This window comes from Branchiostoma floridae, chromosome 2, assembly GCF_000003815.2.
Source record: "Branchiostoma floridae strain S238N-H82 chromosome 2, Bfl_VNyyK, whole genome shotgun sequence".
Classification (NCBI taxonomy): domain Eukaryota; kingdom Metazoa; phylum Chordata; class Leptocardii; order Amphioxiformes; family Branchiostomatidae; genus Branchiostoma; species Branchiostoma floridae.
Genome location: NC_049980.1, coordinates 33,882,830 through 33,901,586, shown reverse-complemented (window position 1 = coordinate 33,901,586; position 18,757 = coordinate 33,882,830). Strand labels below are relative to the sequence as shown.

The 18,757-nt window shown below is 40.4% G+C and overlaps 1 protein-coding gene across 1 annotated transcript in view; it reads left to right on the top strand.

Annotated features, from left to right (window-relative positions):
- The window catches only part of LOC118431536 (chromodomain-helicase-DNA-binding protein 1-like), a 90,076-nt gene that overhangs the window by 7,392 nt on the left and 63,927 nt on the right, over positions 1-18,757 (top strand). Inside the window, exons 4-15 of the mRNA XM_035842780.1 lie at positions 6,429-6,443; positions 7,255-7,555; positions 8,350-8,424; positions 9,332-9,426; positions 10,067-10,221; positions 10,663-10,780; positions 11,258-11,385; positions 11,535-11,757; positions 12,253-12,422; positions 15,117-15,170; positions 17,112-17,296; positions 18,257-18,400. Coding sequence (XP_035698673.1) covers positions 6,429-6,443; positions 7,255-7,555; positions 8,350-8,424; positions 9,332-9,426; positions 10,067-10,221; positions 10,663-10,780; positions 11,258-11,385; positions 11,535-11,757; positions 12,253-12,422; positions 15,117-15,170; positions 17,112-17,296; positions 18,257-18,400 — 1,663 coding nt within the window. The remainder of the gene's footprint in view (positions 1-6,428; positions 6,444-7,254; positions 7,556-8,349; positions 8,425-9,331; positions 9,427-10,066; positions 10,222-10,662; positions 10,781-11,257; positions 11,386-11,534; positions 11,758-12,252; positions 12,423-15,116; positions 15,171-17,111; positions 17,297-18,256; positions 18,401-18,757) is intronic.

The following is an 18,757-nucleotide window of genomic DNA, read 5'->3' as shown; positions in this document are numbered from 1 at the left end:
ATATATATGACCACCTCTACATAATGACCACCTGGCTGATTTGACCCCTTTTTGGTAGTCCCTTAAATAATGTTTCTCATAAACACCCATCACAAGTATTACTATAAGAACCCTGTCTATAGCGATCACCTGTCCACATAGACCAGATTTTGTCAGTCCCCTGGCTTCGTCCCCTTCTTGGACAGTTTTGACTGTTTTATTTTGAAAATGGCAAATAGAAAAAAGAACCTTGATCAAGACAATGTACTCATGTAAAGAAAACATTGGAAGAGAAGTGTAAATGTCATCTTGTGTCCATTGACTCCGTTCTGGTAACATATAGATCTAGAATCGTTGAACACCTTCAAAAGTGTTTCCTTTTCCAAGTATGTACCTACATGTATGTGTTATTCCAGAATGGTGTAATTTGTTTCGAGATAAGTCAAACTTGGTAGAAAAACTTTGTGAGATATCTATTATGAGATTTTACAGGTTTCAAGTTAGCTTACTCTGAAGAAATCAGTCCGTAGTTTTGGTTGAAGAATTAACGGTAGAACTTGAACGTTAGAAGTGTTTAAATTTTTATGTTACTTCAGGATACCTTTTTTTAATGACAATTTCTGGTTATGTCTATTTTGAAGGTGTCAAGAAGACTTTCTGAAAGTTTTCGAAACTTGTAGGTGTCTATCTGTAACAAAGTTTTTTATATTACAAAATCAACAGTCTAAGTGTTTAAATTTAACTTAAAATAAGCACAGTTTTTTTAATGATAGTTTTAACGACAATGTCTTGGTTATGTCTATTTTAAAGATGTCAAGAAAACTTTCTGAAAGTTTTTTTTACCTTTGTAGTTGTCTAACTCTGACAAAATTGGTCCAAGGTTTTTTCAACACAGAATTAACAGTCTGTCTAAATGTAACTTTATTTGGGAGCTTTTGTTAATGACAACGTCTTGCCATATATGTCTATTTTGAAGCTATCTTGTGTAAAGTCTAGCTGAAGATAACACAGACTATGTTAGAAGACCTACGTCCAGACAAGACCAGCTCCTGAGCCCTTTACACGTAGAAAGTAAATTTAACTTTATCGGGGATCTTTGTTAATGAGAATGCCCTGCTATCTCTATTTTGAAGGCTTGAATAATGTCTTATAGCTGAAGATTCCACAGATTTGTTCAGACCTATGTTAGAAGACCTACGTCCAGACCAGACCAACTCCTGAGCCCCTAACACTTTGCCAGAGCCGAGACCACTCGGCACAGACCATGCCCCAGACAACATACAGTAACGTTCCACATGCAGCCTTGCCTACTACTACATGTAACAGAGAAACAGCTCCCTTGAAGGGGCCCCCATTTTGCTGCATTGCAGACTTGTAGAGGTCATACAGGATCCTCCCCACACCACGGCCGCCATGTCGGGCACCCAGCTCTCCCCGTCCACCTCGGCTACCCAGCAGTCAGGGTACTGTGCACCCATCCTTACTGCATGGAGCTCCTTCTGGGTGGTGTTTTCTGTGATTTGGGGAGTTTTGCAGCGTTGTGGTGGCTGGTTTTGTGGATATTTTGTGAGGAAGTGTGTTTGAGGGCGAGGTGTGGTGTTCAGCCATTGTGAATGTGGTTGATTGTGCATGCCCTTGTCACTAGGCAGAAACCACGGCCTGGCTGCCCCTGGCTGTGGCCCACTTACAAATGGGTTGGTTTTCCTGGATCAGAATGTTGAGTGGAACAGAATTGTGATGCATTTTAGGGATATTCATGGGTTTTGTGAAAATCTTGATTTTAAGCTGTTTTTGTTGAATTTTTTACCATCCGTCTGTGCCTTGTTGTTCCCTGCCCTAGTGAACCATTTGGTACAAGTTTGACTGCCCTAAAAGACACAGAACAGCCTTTTCTGTTATTGACCCCGTTTTGTAGCCGTTTTCTTTCTTCAGTAAAGAAGCAGAGAAACGTAAATCTGTTGTTTGTTATTCAGCCGTGAGGCCCACAGGAGGGTCTAATGACGCAGTGTGAAATTGGAAGGGCTGGTCTCACCAGACCTAGCTGTCTGCTCACACACCGTGTTTTCTGGCCTTTGTTGTTACCTGTAGCCATTGCTGATGCTATGTTCTTTATATAAAACGAAATATAAGTAAATTTTATCTATGAAAAGTGAAGAATTTCTTGAATTCTAAAACCTTCAGTGATTTTTGTTTGAAGAAAAATATTTGCCCCTTTCCTGCTTGAAAGCAGATCCAGAACAACCATACTCTTGTTCAGCGTTGCCTACTACTAGAATTGTGGCACTTTTCTGCCCATGTTTTGTTGTTTTTGTGTGATTACTGTGGTAGATTATACTGATAATATGGTGATCAGGTTACAGTAGCTAGAGGGGCCAGTCTTTACATGGCAAATAGACCATGAAACCTCCCCTGTCCCCAGCCCATAGTCAACACAACTAGGGCAGGATTGAACCTCTGGGGCTTTTACTGCTCTAATTTTTAACACCAAAAGTTTATTTTTAACAGCAAATATTATGTGTATTTCTTTGTAAATGTGAGGAAGGTTATCCTAGATTTTGAGATGTTTTAAGTTTTATGCCGAACAGAAACAGCCAAAGAATTGACATATACTTTTAGCCCCCAATGCTAGTAGTAGTAGAATAGCAGCTTTTCCTCATTGGTCGTGTCTGATACGTAGTCTTTTTCCACATTTTACAGAATTTGCGGTTTATTTGCTGTTGTATGTGTAGAACAATGTCCACAGGTCCACGCGAGCCATTTGGTTTTGAGCTACGTTGAGAAATGAATTTGCTAGAGCTTCAGGAGTAAACGATGCTTTTTCAGCCACTGGAACCACTGAAGGACATTGTTTATTTACTGTTAGAAGCATTATGTATTATTTCTTCATGAGATGTACCATGTTTCATGCTATAATGTAGTAAATTTTGCACATCATAAAACCTTTAGAGCTTTAGTAATTATATTGTTGACACTTAAATGCTGAGAAAATAGTCTAAAAACATTGTTTACCAATGTCAAGTGTATGTTTACATTCTTGTTGTTGTATGCAAAAACAAGCGTGGATAAGTTTTACACAAAGACGTGCAGTTGTTTGACGAGTTTGGCAAAGAAGTTACAAACTATTTTCAAGAGAACTCTTTCTTAACTACAAACTAGTTTCTTTCCCAATGTGAATGTCTTTCTGTTGATCCAGTTGGCCAAGCAACTTGGAATGGCAGTGTCAACTGCTTTAAAGCACATTGGAAAGTTTCTCAGTGTATTAACTAGTCATGAAATTTGTCCAAAACCCTTCAAAAACTGTGAAGAACATGATGAACATTAGAAATTTACTGTAGTCTTGAATTTGTCTCAGCATTTGACACAGTTAATTTTATTGATGCTGTTAAAAAAAAGATACATTTGTATCCTCTCTTCTTTGATAACTTTCACCCCATAAACATAAACATGAAATTAATATCTACATATTTACAAATTATTTTGAAGCAGTAATGGGGCCTCTACTCAAGCTTTTCATTGTCTTTGAAAGTTTGCATATTCAGTCAGTTGTCAAAGGTGTTGAAACTTTGTACATGAACTTTGAACTTTCCAGCCTCTGAAAAAAAGGCTGATGATATACAAATGAAATAGCATGAGGCTGTAAGTTATCAGAGTAACTTGCTTTACAGCAAGACACTTAAAGGAGAAGGTTTGAAACCGAAAGTAATAGATTAAGGACGTTATATATGCAGGCAAAAGTACAGAGTTTCTTGAGCACAAAATTTATTAGAAAACGTATTTCGCAGGTTCATACCAAATAAAAGATGCCTCAAGACTGTTCTGTATATCAAGAACCTTTTCTATAGAAGATAGGTAGATTAAAAGAAAGCTCTATCTTAAATGAAAGTCTTTGTCTTGAACTTTTGAGGCCAACTTCAAGTTGTAAAGTCTGACACAAAAATTTGACATGCCCAGATTTTTGATTGTCTAACTCCAGTCTTTGTCAGAGAATGAGGAATGCACTGATTCTGTGACGTCAGTGTTTACAATTTTTGTGTTGGAAAGCTCAAGTTCACTTCAGATTGATTTCTACCAATACAAATGGACATTCACTATCGGTGTGTATAGTTTTCCTGGGTATCTCTTCTCCAACTGTTTTGTCCTTATGTACATCGATGTACTACAGTTATAGTAGCTCTGCGTGTCCCTAGCTTATCCACAGAACAGCTAGCTCTGTGAGTCTGTACGTTGAAGCTGCTACCTGCCTCATGAAATGCCTGTTCTGAGGGGCCCGCGCTCCCATTGGTCAGCTCATTTTGAAATGTAAGCGATGACATCATGTCTGTGACGGCAGGGGCCCTCTGCAAGGGAGAACACAGTTGTACTGGCTGGGCTTCAGACAATCTCAGCAGCTGGCGTTGTGGCAAAGACCTGGCTATAGTGTGGACGGAGTAACTTTATGGTGTTAATATTCATAGATATTAGACAATTTTAGATGTATCTTCCATTATATGTTGCAGATTTTCTCTTTGTTGATGTGTTTTGTGGCAGGCAAATATGTTTGGATTATTTTGGCATGGGAGAACACAGCTGTACTGACTGGGCTTCAAGCTATCTCAAAAGCTGGTATTGTGGCAAAGACCTGGGTATAGTGTGTACAGAATAATTCCTTGGTTATGATATTTGTAGAAATTAGACAAATAAGAATGTATTTTTGATATATTCTGGGATTTTCTTCTTGTCAGTATGTTGTGTAGAAGGGAAATATGCATTTTTGGTGCAGTGTTCTTGTATCAGCAGTTTTTTGTTTGCTACTCTCTTGTCATTGGCTAGCTTAATCAGTGTCTTTTGAGATCATTTGATGTACAATTTTGATAGTTTTTGGTACAGCTAAAAGAAGTATTTAATGGATAAACCTTGACAGTGTTGATTCAGTTGTGTAGTTGAAAAATTGACCTTTGCTGTATGTTTACTCTGTGTTCTGCCCAGTATAAGCTGTCATGACTTGTTTGAGAAGGCAAACATTCTAGCTGTTTTTCTCCAGAAAATGTATTTGATCGTTCTATTAATCAATTTTATCTTGTGACAGGCCATTTTCTATAATGTAGCACATTAAATAGAACAAACAGCAAGGGTGAAGACCCACGTCTGTGGTTCTATTGTAAACTAGCATGTTATAGACTCATGAAACCAGACTTTCATACTAATGTCAAACTGTATATTTTTAAACCACTACATTGCCCATGTTTTGTTGTTTTTAAGGAGCTTGAGCTTTCTTTTCTGTGGTTCATTGGTTACACATAGTTACCTATTGTTAATGTAGGTTGGAAATCAGGGCGTTGACCCCATTTTTACTGAATGGCCTCCACAGCCATGGAAAGCATGGTCGGGCCTTGGTTTAGTAGAAGCTACTGTTAAACAATTTTACCTTCCAACCTCTTTAATTTTTAGAATGGATGTGAGTAGCTTTCATATTTTTCTCCCCATGTATGTACTGCTCTGTACCCTTGATTTCTGCTATCACAAAGCTTGCTATACAAAAACAACAGTGAGGGTAGTTATGTTGTACTACATGTTATCCAGTCAAACAGTTTTACCAACAGTGGTGTCTGTTACGTAGTCTTTTTGAGAACGAAGCACAGAATCTCAGTTTTGAGACTGCCACGAGATAGGGCAGGTTTTGTAGATGCCGTTTTGCTGGTCTGACAAGTTTTAGTTGCAAATTTTACATTTTTGCGGCTCTTTCAAAGTTTTAAGAAGCTTGGTGTTACTGTTAGCCATTGCAAACAATAAGTGTATGAGAGAGCTTGTATGTGTTTCTTTGAAGATTGGGAAAATCTGTTTGCTCGTCAAGTCATTGTGTAATAAACGCAAAATTGATCTTATATGTATACAAATGTAAGAATGCCTCCAGAACATTTGTGTAATTTCTAATTGCTCGATACTTGTGATATTCCGTGACCAGGGGTGTCAAACCCACTGCTAACTCGCTGGGAAGTAGCAGATAATATCAGACTCCATCTGTACGGACACAATGAAAGCCTACAATACTATGGGGTGAAAATAGTGGATAGAGATATCAATGGTTGGCAGGAAAAGGTCCAGTTTATATTACACCTTCACCTAGAAAATTAGCGCGACCACCAAAACACGTTTTCTAACCCTGACCATGGACCGTTCCATGTCAGTCACTTGAAGTCGTACAACATGCTACATTGATGTGGTTTTCCATTGTTCAAGCTATTCAAACTGTACAGCCGCATGATTTTTAAAAGTGTATGCTGTGTATGTTACTGAAGAAAACTTTAAGGCACAGCACACTTCAGAAAATGCAGTATCGTTTGTTGCTGTTTCAGTTTTGAAGTGTTTGAATGTTGAAGTATAACTAATAAGTTTGAATGATTGCAGAGGTCTTGGAATGTTCTTAAACTTAAAGTAACTTTCTTCTCCCTTTTCACTTTCCATGCTGCTAGAAAGATGACTAAAGGGTAAGAGATGTGGAAGTGAAGGATTTGTGTTGGTGTTGTGTACTTGCTGTAGTGTTGTTTTTAGTAGATGATGAAAACAAAGTTATTTATTTATGTTTATTTCACAACAAAGCGAACTTACATGAGCAGAAAAAAGCTGACCCTTTCCCGAATTGTCTAAATCTGTTATAATAATCATCACATACAAATAAACCACCACACTTAGTTAGTTAGTGTACAAGTTATTTTACAAACGTCAAACAAGTAGAAATAGCCTGAGGGCCAAAAGGAATGCTCAAGGTAGAGATGGCCTTTCTTTGTACATTTGTATCCAGTTTTTTTAAAATGTCAATTTAGGTTTGTGCTTTGAGTTATCCTTTAACATAATTTTATAATTATCTGTTTGTCATTTTTATTCTTCAGATTACCTTTCTATATTCAGGCATTGAAATTTCTTTCTTTGGAATAGGAGCACGTATGCACCTAACCCAAACATTTAGGCGCACAGAAAAGATTTTGAGTGTTCAACACAAATGCCAACAGAACTTAATTACAAACCTTACGCCTGTCTTCAGAGCTTGCATCTTAAATAATTTATGGTACAACAAAGATGCTATTTCTGACACTTGTCAACAATGTCCTGCATAGTAGTAGCTCATAACAAAATATTTAGGTGTACAAGTGCACCTATGCGATATGATTACAAGTGCATGGCTCTAGTTTTTGGTACACAAAGGTGCACATTTCAAGCCCTGACGTTGATTTGATTGTCTGAAGTTGAGCTTATTGCTTTTGTATATTCAAAGTTTTTCTTCTCTTTGATTTTTCATAGCTCAGATGAGAGTAACTCTGGGTCAGAGGACAGCAACGATGAGGACCAATCAAAATCCGGCTCCAGCTCCAGCAGCCAATCAGGAAGCAGCTCCGACTCCGGCAGCCAATCAGAATCAGAGTCCAAGTCCGGGTCAGGGTCCGGGTCCAGTTCTCAGAGCGGGTCTGGAAATGAGAGTACCAAGGGGGATAATCAGGAGGAGGAGGAGGAGGATGGAGATGAATCGAATGATCAAGCCACTGATAATAAGGACCAAGCTGGCAAGATGCCCAAGAAGGACAGACTTGCCGATCTCAAACAGGTGGGAAAGTTACAGACTTCTTCTGTACTGTTTTTGGTAACGTTAGAACTTTCTTTGGCTTGTAGTATAGTATATGTGGGGAAGGACAACCTCAAGCCAACCGTTCACACTTACGCCACATCTTCAGAGAAGACGCTGGAGTCGCATGTTCCCCGTTTAGGAACTTTATTCAAATCAGCACGTTGGCTTTTAGTTCTGCGATCTCACAGCGCCTTTTCTTTGACTTGAAGTTTGTTTTTATATAGTGGGCAGTAGTGTCACATTGTTTCCAGTTAGAATTTTTAGTCAGCCTGCTTCCTATTCAAGTAAAAAAACTGCTTGTCGTATGTAATGAAGGATAAATATGTCTACAGATTTCATAACCATAATGTACAGAATTGAAGTTTGACATTGAAAGTATAAGTGTCCTCATACGTTTCAGTTTTTCTTCGTTATATTTGTATTGTATCACTTTTGGCAAACCAAGTGGTAAAAAGAAGATAATCCCTACCTGCCAACCCTAATTTTTTTTTAGGACAGGAAACATGACATTTTCCCTAGGTTTTAATGATTGTGACCTTTAAACATTTGTAGGTATTATTGTAATATCCAACACAACAATTGGACTCACCCAAATTTTCGACTGAACAGCACCAGCCTTTGTCAAGGAATGAACAATCCACTGCGGTCACGTTATGCGATAGAACATACTAGTAGTTGAACTTTCAAGTTAACGTTTGTAGTTATTTGACTGATTTTACACATCTGATTGTTGTGTTGTTGATTTCTTGTTTGTTTGTTTGTTTGTTTATCAGATGTGGGATGAGTATCCGGACATGTACGGTGTGCGCCGGTCCAGCCGCGCCCGGAAGGAACCCAGCAGATATAATGTAGGCACGGAGGTACTGCCGGCCCGGTCACACAAGGAACCTGTTTTCTTTTGAGTGATCTTACAGCAGCATCTGATCGTTGAAACGATCAAACTTCTTTCCTTCCGTTGTCTGCAGTGTGTGGTTGATGATGTGTTAATTTATTCAAGCTCGCCAAAATGCCACCTTGTCAGTACTCTTGTGATTTTTTATTTTTATTATTTTATTAGTTTTTCTTGGCAAGGTTGAAAATGTTTTGCAAATTGCATGGGATGTTTCAAGCCCTGCATTTTGTTGTACAACTTTTTCCATCAAACACATGTATAACTTTTGTTGTTTATGTGGAATCTCTAAGACTTAGTGTTTGTTCTGGTTTAGTTTTTGTAGCACCACCCAGTGTAGTGCAAAATAGTTTCATCCAAAAACTGAAATCATCACAAACATTTTGTAAACAGTAAATGAATTTTGAGGATGATTAGATACGTATTAGTGGATTTGGCATTTGGATGGTGTATCAAAATTTTGTTATTCAGATGTTAAATCATACTCATGGCAGACTACAACCCGTTTACTGTCAAACAGGTTCACTATGGGTGAGATCACTGTGATGCAATACAGTTCAAAGTTGCATGTTATTTTGTGCATAGTCTTCATGTTTCATCAACAATAGTCCAATCCTTCCACCGCTGTCAAAACAAAGTGATGCAAAATGAAAACATGAAAATGCAAATTTTTGACAGACATGCAGCCACTCTCTCATTGGTGGAACCGCTAACTGTGACAGTCATGGTTGGTGTATTGTGGACAAGGTTAAAGGTGCTGCTTTTTACTCTTAATCTGTAGTACATGTACTAAATATCCCTTCTTGAATCTTGGGACCACTGTGGCAATATCGTCTGTTAAATCCTGTTTTCTTGTCTGACTGCAGGAGTCTGATGAAGATAACGAGGATGAAGACGATGATGAAGATCACCGCAAAAGAAGAAAAAACATATCAGCAAAATCCAGAAGAAAAAGAAAATCGTAAGTTTGAGACATGGCAGTAGCATTCAAACCATGAACGTGCCTAATGTGCAAAACACTTTTCAGTGGGATGTGAGAAATAGTTTGTACAAGTACTGTCTTCTTGCAGTCAGGATGTAGATGATATTACCTGCCTTTCCTTTATGTTGATCCTGAAAGTTGAATGTAAAAGTTAAATTTAAAATCATCCCCACACCCCTTTAGTATATAATGGCACTGCCCATCTCTGCTTCTATAGTCCACAGGCCACTACAGCAGATGGCTAGTCCACTTGTAGTGGGAGGTGTTCAACCCATACTCTTTCTCGTAAGTGCTAAGTACTAAGCAGAGAAAGAAACTTTTACCATTTTTCAACTCTTTTGATATGAACCAGTCAGGGTGCTGAAAGTTCCTTACAGATCACCAAACACACAAGATCGTGATCAACAGTATTCATTCTTCACTCATGATCCTGTCCCAGCCAACCTTACATCTCTCTCTCTCTCTTGTTTCTCTCTCTTCTTTCTTTCTTACACCTCTGGGCCCTACCAAGGAGGGTTCTCTTCAACACATAACACTGAACCCAAAACCTTCCAGTTGCAAGTCAATCACTTGGACCTTGAAACCCTTTGTAAAGTTTGTTGCCTGTCCCTCTCCCCAGGAGTGAAAACTGGGAGGCAAACAGTGACAGTGATGGTGATGACGATGATGATGATGATGATGATAACGACTCCGGCAGCAGTGATGACTACACAGTGAAGAGACGAGCCAAACCCGCGGCCAGGCCCGCAGCACGCCCGCAGGCCAGGGTCAGAGGTAGGGATATGCACCTGTACTGACACCGTACTGTGAAAGTAATCTAGTTACAGGTCCCAAAAAGTAGTGTGGAGTACAGAAGCAGCGACACCTAGCTGCAGTGTGAAGTACTGCAGCTGTGACACCTAGCTGCAGTGGGGAGTACTGCAGCAGCAACACCTAACTGCAGTCCGAAGTAGAACCAGTCAGTATTACCCTGAGGAAGGTGGCAGACAGTCACCATGTGTTGGCAGCTGATTATATACTGGTTGTACAAAGAATTTCAAAAGCCAGTGATTTACATGATGAATGTTGAGATCTAAGTCAATCTGAAATGTGCACTTTTATACTGGAAATTTGTAACTAAAAAATTGTAATTTAGTATTAAATGCAGGAACAACAGCTTATACACCTAGTGGAGCCAGATGTTAATATCCTGATGTTTTTCCTTGTTGTCTGAAGGGAAAGCCCCCATCAAGGGGAAGTCGGCTGCCAACAATCAGGGGCGGAAGCGCGCCGGCAGTCTGAGCGAGCGGGAGCAGAAAAGACTCTCCAGGAGAAAAGCTGCTGCTAATGTCAGGTACGCAGCTGGTACTCATTCATTATGGTCCCTGAACCACCCAGTTTCCTTCCATCAATGGAAATAAAATCTGATTAAAAGCCCATTCTGCACCTGATGGTGCATAGGGCAGTGCCCATCTCCATTTTAGCCCTTGAGCCACACAACTTTGTGCAATTCTACCAACACAGACTTGACTTGACAGATGAGTCTTCATTTGAACTCTACAATCACTACAGCTAGTCCACTGGTACTGGTGTGTGTTCAACTGCCATACTCTTTCCCAAATGCTGAGTGCCAAGCATTGGAAACCAGTACCATTGTAACATCTTTTGTGCAACTCGACTCTATCAGAATTATCAGAGGCAAACACTCTGGAGACCAACTTCTATCAGCAGTGGATGACTGCAGTTGGGATGGGGGAATGTGGTACCATTTCAGGTTGTTCAAGACTAAGTAATCGAACACTAATGAATTGACCTTCTGTGTTTGTCTTAGTTACAAAGAGGAGAGTCCGGATGCGACCGACTCGGATGATCTGATGGAGATCGCTGCAAAGGAGGAGGAGAATGATGATGCTGAGGCCATCGAGCGGGTTCTGAACCACAGGACCGGCAAGAAAGGGAGTGAGTACAACGTGAACAATGTTCTACAGTTTTGTATTGGACCAAGTGTGTACACTTTTTCCTTATCCATGTGAAGCAATGTGCAAGTTTACTTCATCGCAATTCTAAACTTTTCCCTTTTTGTCCATTTCTTTTCCCTTTTCTGCCAGGCACTGGTGCAATAACGACGATGTACGCTGCTGACGCGGCCGTGGCGAACAAGCCTCCCGACCCGGAAGCAGACGAGACGGAGACCCAGTACCTGATCAAGTGGAAGGACTGGTCTCACCTGCACAACACCTGGGAGTCAGAGGCCACCCTGGCAGAGCAGAAGGTCAAGGGCATCAAGAAGCTGGAGAACTACATGAAGAAGAAGAACGACCTTCAACAGTGGTAGGCGTTACTTGACCTTAAGTACTGCAAGGCCTTAAAGTTAAACAAGTCTGTCATCAATATAAGACTTCTTAACAACGCCCTATGGTCTAAGCCTTTGTATGTTTTGTTGTTTTCTATCATCCAAAGAAAATGACAATAGCAAAGTAGAGGAGAGTCTATAGTCATTTCTACCAAATTTTACAGTCAATTGTACAGAGGCTGTTAGCCTTGTAGGATTTTAGAGCGCCATTGGGAGTGAAATACTCCACCAAACAAATTTCTTTCTAGCGAAATGGACCATTGTTTTGACTGTCACTCATTAACAACTTTTCTTAGACAATTATGTCCAGATTCAGGTCTGGACCTGGACCTGGACCTGGACCTGATCCTCTGGACCTGAACCAGATGTGGACCTAAATTTTCTGTACCCACCCCTAGCTATATTACCAGGCTGAAGGAATACCTATAATTTATCTATTTATCTATCAATACCTGACACCTGTACCCCTGTAGGAAGGACCAGGCATCCCCAGAGGACCTGGAGTACCTTGAGTGCCAGTCGGAGATGAACGAAGACCTCCTGAGTGCCTACCAGCAGGTGGAGAGAATCATAGGTATGGCGTATCCCGCCGCCCCGCCGGCGTATCCCGCCGCCCCACAGCCGCTTGAGCATGGCACGCAATGTAAGTCTCGCCCGCGCAACGTTCCGGGCATACGGGGGCGGACAACCGGCGCTTGGCTGGCTCTCGCGGTACCACAAACATGCGAACGTCTGTTTCCTTTCTAATGTGCCCCCGCTGCATTTATTACATCTCCCTCGGTTTGTACTTTTTCTACCACAGCCTTATTTTGATTTTTGGTTTCACCCCAAACCCCCAACCTCACCATTGGTGGGACACATTTGATAAGTGTCATGCACGTAATAGGCCTGGTCATGGTTCCAATTGCACATGCACAGTGAGAAGCATTGTGGGTAATATGTCAAAAGTGAAGGCAGCTAACTTGTAAACAGTTCACGTGTAGATCATGTCTGTTTACATAACAATGTCCAGATGTGTACCGTCTATGTCTCAGGGGCCTTCAACTTTGACATTTTACCCACAATGCATCTTGCTGAGCATGAGCAGTTTAAACAATGAATTGGCTTACTGTGTTTTTATGTGCCACTGCACTTGTATCTCCCACAATATTTGCACCACAGCCCTGTTTTGATTTTGAGTTCTTCCCCTACCAGCAGTGGTGGTGGGACACATTTTATCGCCATGCACATAGTAATCATAACTAGCCATGGCTCGAAATGCTTGGTGCATATGCTAGTTTGTACTCCCAGTTTTTGACTGTTGGTGCACTGGTGCATGTTTGTATAAGATTTTGTTTTTTGAAATTCTGCTTTCTTTTTGCATGATGCGAACTGCAAAATTTTCCTGCGCACCCGAAATTTTAGGTTATACCTATTCCCAAAATCAAATTTTAATCCCTGACAGCTCTGCATGTCATTGTCTTCGTTAAAACCAGCAGGCACCGTGGCATGTGGTCTGACTTCAGTCCAAGCAACAGCAGAGCTAGAAGCACTGAATCTGTTTGCACGTTGAAACGAATGGCAATTGTAACTGTTCGTAGTTGTGTTTTTTTTTTATTTGAAGGCATTAGCGCAGTGCTTGGTAGCAAGATAGATGCACGATGCATCTCCATCCCCAGCAAGTGAATGGCTGTGCATGTGGTAGAGAAAATCAGTGTTTAGTGGGCACTTCTTTGCTTTTGCAATGTTTGCTGCACAACTCGCATGTTTCGTGGTACCGTGACGTCAGCCAAAGCCTTTGTCCCCACCGTATCCCGACCAAACTCAACGTGTGGACTCTCGTTTGGCAAGGTTTGCCTCTTTGCTCCTCACAAACTTCCTTACTACTAAAGTTAACGTGTGTTTGGATCATGGACTCTCGTTTGGCAAGGTTTGCCCCTTTACTACTCACAAACTTCCTTACTACTAAAGTTAACGTGTGTTTGGATCATGGACTCTCGTTTGGCAAGGTTTGCCCCTTTACTACTCACAAACTTCCTTACTACTAAAGTTAACGTGTGTTTGGATCATGGACTCTCGTTTGGCAAGGTTTGCCCCTTTACTACTCACAAACTTCCTTACTACTAACGTTAACGTGTGTTTGGATCATAACGTTTGGATCATAACATTCAGGAAACTTTGCTCATTCTAATACCCTTTGCTCTTCCATATTGTATCTTGTTATATATATAAGTATCCACTTTAAACTTGTTCAAGTGAAAGTACAGTCAAAACTGCACAAGTGACCAATTTTTCATAAGGACCACCTGACCAGTGTGACCACTTTTTGACAGTCCCTTTTTAAGATAAAGTTTTCCCATCGATACAAGCATCAAGAAGTCTATCTATAGTGACCATATTTTATTGTTTTCCTGAAGTGGTCTTATTGTGCAGTGTTGACTGTAAGTTTGATATCTAGTCTTTTGGGATATTTTGATAGCCTGATATTGACAATGTGTAGGGATGATCAGAGGCATTTCAGTTACTGCATTTATGCCATGAGAACTCACCGGCAGATCTTTTATTTGCATTTTCACAACACCCAAGAAATCAAATATGGACTAGATTTTTAAAAACTAGGCTTGAAGATGCAGCATTGATTAATGCATGCAAATTATGGATATGCCAGTGCGAACATTTTCTTAACAGTGTCATACATACAAAGTGAATACTTCACATGCCTTTTTTGCGCAAATATGAAGGTGGTAAAGTCCAATACCATTTTTCATAAAAGAAACTAATGGGACGCTAATGGAGGTTTTGTCTTTGACCAGCACTGGCATGTTCTTGCATAAGTAGATATCTGCAGTTTTATCTTCATGCTTTTAATATTTATTACACAATGTAGTAATGGTTCATGTAATCAGGCTATTATGTAGCATTCTGTATCATTGAACCCAAAATGAATTGCTGAAACATGAGAAATAAGTTATAAGAAAGTTAAGCTTTGTACTATGGAAATAAGTTAAGTTTACATAGGATTGAGTTCAACCATTATAACAGGAATAGAAACAGTTGTTGAATGTTGGGTAGGAATGTGAAGAAAAAAAGTTTTGTGCTCTTCTTGTTAGGATGGGTTTAGTTGATGTGATGTACTGTAATTCTTGAAATGTTCGCTGTGGTTTTATTTTCGCGGTGACCTTTTAATTAAAAAAAAAAATCTCGACATCACAAATATGCTATTCCAAAGTAAAACTGAGCTACAGAATTTTTCCAACACCAAACATGAAACACAGCAAAGACATCCTTTTTGCTTCTACCGCGAAATGAAACCACGGCGAAAATCAGTGAGTTTACAGTACCTGTGTTGCTTTTTCAGCCCACAGGAGCAAGACCTCAGGTGGGAGAGTGTCACGTAACGAGGGGGCTCCTGGTAGGGGAGCTTCTCTCTCTTTCTCTCTCACTCGCTCCCTCCCTCACTCTCAGGCCCCTGTCACACACTCAGGGCCTTCCCATGACTTTCCTCCCGACCACTCGCCAAGCAAGGTCTGTGCTGGGTTGGGAGTAGCCTAGAATCATTCCGATTCCAGCTCCTCTTGTGGCTGCCAAGCAAAATATTACTTTTCACACTTAGTAAGGCCTAAGAAAAAATGTTGCGTTGGCTGTTTCCCTACCTACCCTAGAAAAACCTGGTGGGCAGTAGAGTCACATACATAGTATTTTTATTGAGCCTACTTCCTATTCAAGTAAAAACACTGCTTGTCCTATCTAATGAAGGATAAAAGTGCATAATGGCACAAAATTTAAGTTTGACATGGCAAGACAAACAAGGTCTTCATGCATTTCAGAATACTTTGTTGACTTCAACTGTATTGTATTTTGTATCAGTAGAGTTTTGACCAGCCCCCCAAAAAAATTACAAGAAAAAAAAGATAATCCCTACCTATTAAACGACCCTTTTTTTCTCTGGTCTGAAACAGAAAACACAACATTTTTTCCTAGGCCTAGTAAGGCTTAGGTCACATTTCTAAAGCGGGGCTCGGCCGGGATGTTTTAAGAAACGAAAAGTATGCCTAGAAATATACACAAATCATGCCCATGTATCAGATCTTATTTTGACATTTTCGTGTATCTTGATGTATTTTATATAATTATTTTCGCTCCAAAAAGCTGCCCGGCCGGGCCCCGGTTTTGAAATGTGACCTTAACCTAAGACAGCTGTCACAAACAACAAAAATCAAGAGGTCAACCTCCCCGACCAACCCCCAACCACAGATGATCTTCCTCATGGCTTGGTCCCTACCGTGGTCAGGAGAGAGCCATGGTCGGCTATGTGTGACGGGGGTCCCAGCTGGGTTTCAGGCTTGTGTGCAAACTTTTTGTCCTTACTGCTTTTCATGGTCATGTGTGAAAGTGTGGCAGTGTGTGACAAAGCATAAAAGTAATTCATTTCTTGTCATGTTTCTGTTACAGACCGTTTAACAGTGACTTCATGTGTGCTTTTAGGTTGTCCTGTCGAGCATCTTCTTTTTTTTTATTCTGCATACATGCAATGACAAGAAATGAAATGCTTTTATGTCCCTCATTTGTCTGTGCAAAGATATTGTGAATGCAAGGTTGTTTGCTGTCTGTTGAAATATTTAAGCCAAAATGAATTTATGTTCTGTCGTTTATGACACCTGGAAAACTTCCATGGTTGTAATTATAAATGATTCTTGGTCAGTGTAGAAAAGTTGTCTGTTTGTATGCAGAGTGTTTGCTGTATGCTTATGCCAAATCAGCTTTGTCTTGTCAATATTGCTTCTGCACATCATCCATTCTTTACTGGCTCAGGAGAAAAGTAGTTTGTCAAAGTTTGCAGGAGTTAATTACATCTGCTGTTGGTCGTGTATGCTGAAAGCCTTTCTGTATTGCATGATTGTGACAAGCATGCAGCTGTCCTAGGAGCTTCGTCTTAGGCATTGTCACATCAGAGCTGACATTACGAAGTGACCTGTCTGTACGGAAAAAAAAAGGATCAGTCCACTTTTGATGAAACAAGCCCCAAAAAGGAAAGGCAAGATTCTGAAGCAAAGTAGAACATAAAGATTGGAATGATTTCTGCCAAGACGGGTCAACATTCAGAGAAAGACCAGATTTTACATTTACGTCAAGGATTTCTAAAAGGTGATGAAGCAAGTTTAAGAAAGAGGAAAATTTGAAACTAATGGCAGCTCTGTTCCACTTTTGGTCCACGTCTTCTAATAGCTGCTGACACTCCTGTCGTAGTGTTTCACCCAACCTTGCTGTCGGATATTTTTGCATGGATGTGTAACGACAAATTCAATGCCTTTTAAAAAAACGCTAACCAGTCACAATTTTATCACCCCGACAGCTCAACAGCCAGCGAAGAACTCTGCGTCGGGGTTTCCCGACTATCTAGTGAAGTGGCAGGGGCTCCCGTACTCCGAGTGCTCGTGGGAGGATGGAGAGCTCATCTCCATGTATTTCCCCGACGCCGTCGACGGCTACAACGTCAGGAACAAGTCCCAGAAAATCCCGGGCAAGATGACCGCAAAGGTATGCCAAAAAGCAGTTACTCAAGCATATGGATATGATTTTGGAAACGGTCAGACGTTTCAACTAGCCTCCACTAGTTTTTGTCAGTGACACTGAATTTATCTGGAAGAAACAGGTCTCTTATACCCAAACTATACCCTAACTGCAAAGGTAGGACTAACATTATACGTTAATGAAGGTAAGACATCCAGGTAGTAAGATTTGTCCCAAAAAAAGCAACTGGATATTTTAATTTGGAAACAGATGTCTGACCGTTTCCAACTTCCCTTACAGTCGTAGAAGTCTGTCTGTGAAAAAATGTTCCTACAAACTGTATCTTTCACGGAAAGATTCCTTTGAAGGAACAGAGAAATAGATTCTATTGTTTACGATACGGTTTTATTTGATGTAGGTTATTACGTGATTTGATATCATAGAATATTCCACCAGGCTGTAACAAAACTAACAAGGATCAAAGATGGCCTTTTTGATAACAAGGCAGCCGAATCTTGTGCAACACTAAGTCTTGCACTGCTATCTCAAGAATGCCATAAGTTTGCGATCATGTCAATATTACAACAAGTAGAGTCAGGCCCAAAAGATAGCCCAAACTTCAAGCTTCCTTTGAATCAGGTTTAACCCCATTGATAAGTTGTGTGTGTTTGTGGCTCAAACAGTACATTTTCTTCCATGCCCTTCAGACACAGATATTTGTCTCATGGTAGATATTTGTGTGCTTCCCAGGTTTGTTGCCCTTAACTTAAGAAGCAACCCTGTACCTAGGCAGTTCAAATACTGACTTTTGTCTTATCTCAAGTATTTTTAATGTTTTTTTGTTTGTTTTGCTTTTGTCTTCTTTTTAGGTCCTTAAGCAGGGACCCAGATTTGTTGCCCTTAAAACTCAGCCCCTGTACCTGGGCAGTTCAAACGCTGATTTTTGTCTTATCTCAAGTTTTTCTTGTTTTTTTCTTCTTTGTTTAGGTCCTTAAGCAGAGACCCAGATTTGTTGCCCTTAAGAAGCAGCCCCTGTACCTTGGAGGAACGGAGAGGCTGGAGCTGAGAGACTACCAGCTGGATGGGCTGAACTGGCTGGCGCACTCCTGGTGCAAGTACGCACTATTTCTCATTTGCTTATTGGTGTTACAAGGTCTAACAGACATCCTTTAACATTCATGAGCTTGATGTGTGCTGTAACATCTCTCTAGTCGTTACTCCAGTTATGTACTAATCACAAGCAGCGTAAGGCTGGGCTGGATAGTTTGATCTCCTTTCATGGGGATCGGCCCCTACTTTTTTTTTAAGCACAATGGGAGCTTTAACATGCTCAGGGAGTGGCTCTCTTCAAATGCGGGATCTCCGGCTTAATGTCACAAGGAGGACATCCGTAACCAAAACTAGTTGCTTATTTCGTTGAGTAATGAAATAGAAATAAAGTGCCTTACCCAAGAACACAACATTTGGGTCTGCTTATGATTGGAACCC